At 37.7% G+C, this 2,784-nt stretch overlaps 1 protein-coding gene across 1 annotated transcript in view; it reads left to right on the forward strand.

Moving 5' to 3' along the window:
- Positions 1-2,306, forward strand: part of LOC103740156 (transmembrane 9 superfamily member 2-like) — a 134,973-nt gene extending 132,667 nt beyond the window's left edge. The window contains exon 16 of the mRNA XM_008840713.1: positions 2,130-2,306. Within this exon, the coding sequence (XP_008838935.1) occupies positions 2,130-2,306 (177 nt within the window). The remainder of the gene's footprint in view (positions 1-2,129) is intronic.
- Positions 2,307-2,784: the final 478 nt, after the last annotated feature.

Raw genomic sequence — 2,784 nt, forward strand, 5'->3', positions numbered from 1 at the left:
ATATATATATATACTTAGAAATTCTATGGTACATTTTATCATAGAGAACTATGCAATCATTAATGAACCTACAGAAATAAGCATATAGTATGGGTATATTTTTATTTCTTAGAAAGTATTTGGGATGGCCAGGCATGGTGGTACACTCCTTTAATCCCAGCACTTGGAAGCCAGAGGCAGGGGAATCTCTGTAAGTTCGAGACCAGTCTGGTCTACTTAGTGAGTTCTAGCAAAGATGGGGCTACAAGGAGACTCTGTTTCAAAAAAAAAACAAAGAAAGAAGAAAAAAAAGGACGTATTTGGGACATCTTAATAATTTACCAGAAGGACTCAAGGGACCAAACATCAGTGTAAACATGACTACAGATTTGTTACAGAGAAAGATACACAACAGAATGAGCAAGGAAAAAAAGCAACAGTCCATGGGGCCTGGCGAGGTCAGCCTGCATATTGACCCCAGCCATGTCCTCATGGATACTGAATTTAGTCAGTGAAAGTACAATGTCTGTTTTAAATTTCTGTACTAATTATTCTTGTATTTGACCTAGTGCATCACTATACACAGCATAACTCTTTTCATATGTATATATAATGTGTTTTGATTATATTTACCCCATAACCCTTTCTTGCCACTCCCTACTCCTGCTGATTCCCTTTCTTTTCCAACCAGTCCCCCTTCCATTGTCATGTGTTTTCTTCTTAGTATCCTACTGAATTTTGTTATGGCTGTTTACAGGATCATGGGTGAGGGGTTATTTACAGGAGCATAGGCACCTTACAAGTGACTACACCATTGGAGAAAATGTCTCTCCCTCTCCTACAGCCATTAGCTGCATTTATATCCTCAGAGTGGAATAGGGCCTTGTGACCCACTCTTCTGTGATAGACTAGTGACAGGACCAGTCTTGCGCAGGTCTTGCACTGATAATCATAGCTTCTGAGAGTTCAATAATGCAGAGTCTATGAGATGCCTGGAAGAAAGCATTCCACAACACTCCACCTCTTTCTCTGGCTGTTACATTCTTTGTGCCCCCATTTTCTTCATTGTTCCCTGAGGAAATATTCCCCTTGGAAGGGGTGATATAGATGCCCCATTTAAGGCCGAACAGTATAGTCTATTGCTAGTGCTGTTTGTTGCCCATTATAACTAACCGATAGTTCAGTCTTATTGCTGAAGACACTATATGCTTTGGTCATTGGATAAACATGAATCAAGCTAGAGCCGATGTGAAGCGTACTCCCTATTGGTTACTTCTCATAATGCTGGAAAGTACTATGTAGGCTACTGAGGGAGAATTGTCATCCATAGTCTTTATCAACTGTAGACCCAGAGTGCCACAATACCAACTAACCAACTAATACATACCCACTGGTGAAATAGTGGCAAATCTGTTGTGGGGATAACCAACTACTTTATGATTGGATTTGAGTCCCTTTCCAGAGGAGGGAATTCAGGTCCGGCACTGGAAATTTGGTCAAAAGCCAGTTTGGAGCATTTATAATACCTAGTAGGGAAAACATTAATTTTATTTTATTTTTTTGTCTTTTTGAGACAAGGTCTCCCTCTAGCCCAAGGTGACCAAACTGGCCTTTAACTCACAGAGATCTGCCTGCCTCTGCCTCCCAAGTGCTGGGATTAAAGGCAAGCACCACCCTTGCCTAGATAATATTTTTTCTTAATTAATATGATGTGCCTGTCAGAATTACCTTCTGAAATAATTTTGTTTATGCCTTAGACCAGTGTTGCTGTCAGCTTTGCTCAGAGTAGCTTATTTTTGTAGTGGGTAGTAGTTAATGCAGAAACTCAACTAGATATAACATAGCTCTTGTCAGTAAAGGAAGCTGAGCTGAATGTTTTCCAGGGCTGAGGCAGTCTTAAAGCAGTATTCCAGCAACAGATATCTATGCTTAAGAGGTAACATGTAATATCCTGAGAAACAAAGAGTCTACAACTGTTTGAAAATCTTAATCAGGACATATGTTATATATTTTATTAATTTTATATGAAACTTCACCATGTTATGCATAAAATTATGCAGAGTTCATCTTATGTTTCTTATCTCAATAATTCCTAACCCATTTATATAGTAAGTAATTCACCTAAAAGTAGTTTTTCCTACCTTTTACAGGATGGTGATTGGTGGTGGAAATCCTTTTTATCCAGCAGCTTTACATCTGCTTATATTTTTATATATGCAATTTATTACTTTACCAAACTTCAAGTCACAAGCATTGAAACCACCATTTTGTACTTTGGATATATCATAATTGCAGTGCTGATTTCACTCCTTTTCACAGGTAGCTGATATCAGAATAACTTAGTGTATTTCAGATTGTCTAACTTCAAGTCACAAGCATTGAAACCACCATTTTGTACTTTGGATATATCATAATTGCAGTGCTGATTTCACTCCTTTTCACAGGTAGCTGATATCAGAATAACTTAGTGTATTTCAGATTGTCTAAAAAGTCTTAGAGATAGTTATAATTTAATAGACAGTAATTAACTATTAGTGAAAGGAATAGGGAACAAAGTCCTCATGATCATTTTAATGTTTTGTGCATAAAACGTTGCAAAGCCAGGGGATCTGGATGAACCTTATGGACCTTGCTGCAAGACAGTACCTTGTGAATGTTTTTACGTGGGGATGTGTTCCAAACCACAGAAAGGGTTATGTGCAGTCAACTTTGAACAGACTCCAAGCATAAAAATCAACAGACTTAAATAACGTTTGAATTGATAAAATTAGATTAATGAAATATGCAACCATGTAAGTAACTACA

Source organism: Nannospalax galili, unplaced genomic scaffold (assembly GCF_000622305.1).
Source record: "Nannospalax galili isolate Female #2095 unplaced genomic scaffold, S.galili_v1.0 scaffold901, whole genome shotgun sequence".
In the NCBI taxonomy this organism is placed as follows: Eukaryota; Metazoa; Chordata; class Mammalia; order Rodentia; family Spalacidae; genus Nannospalax; species Nannospalax galili.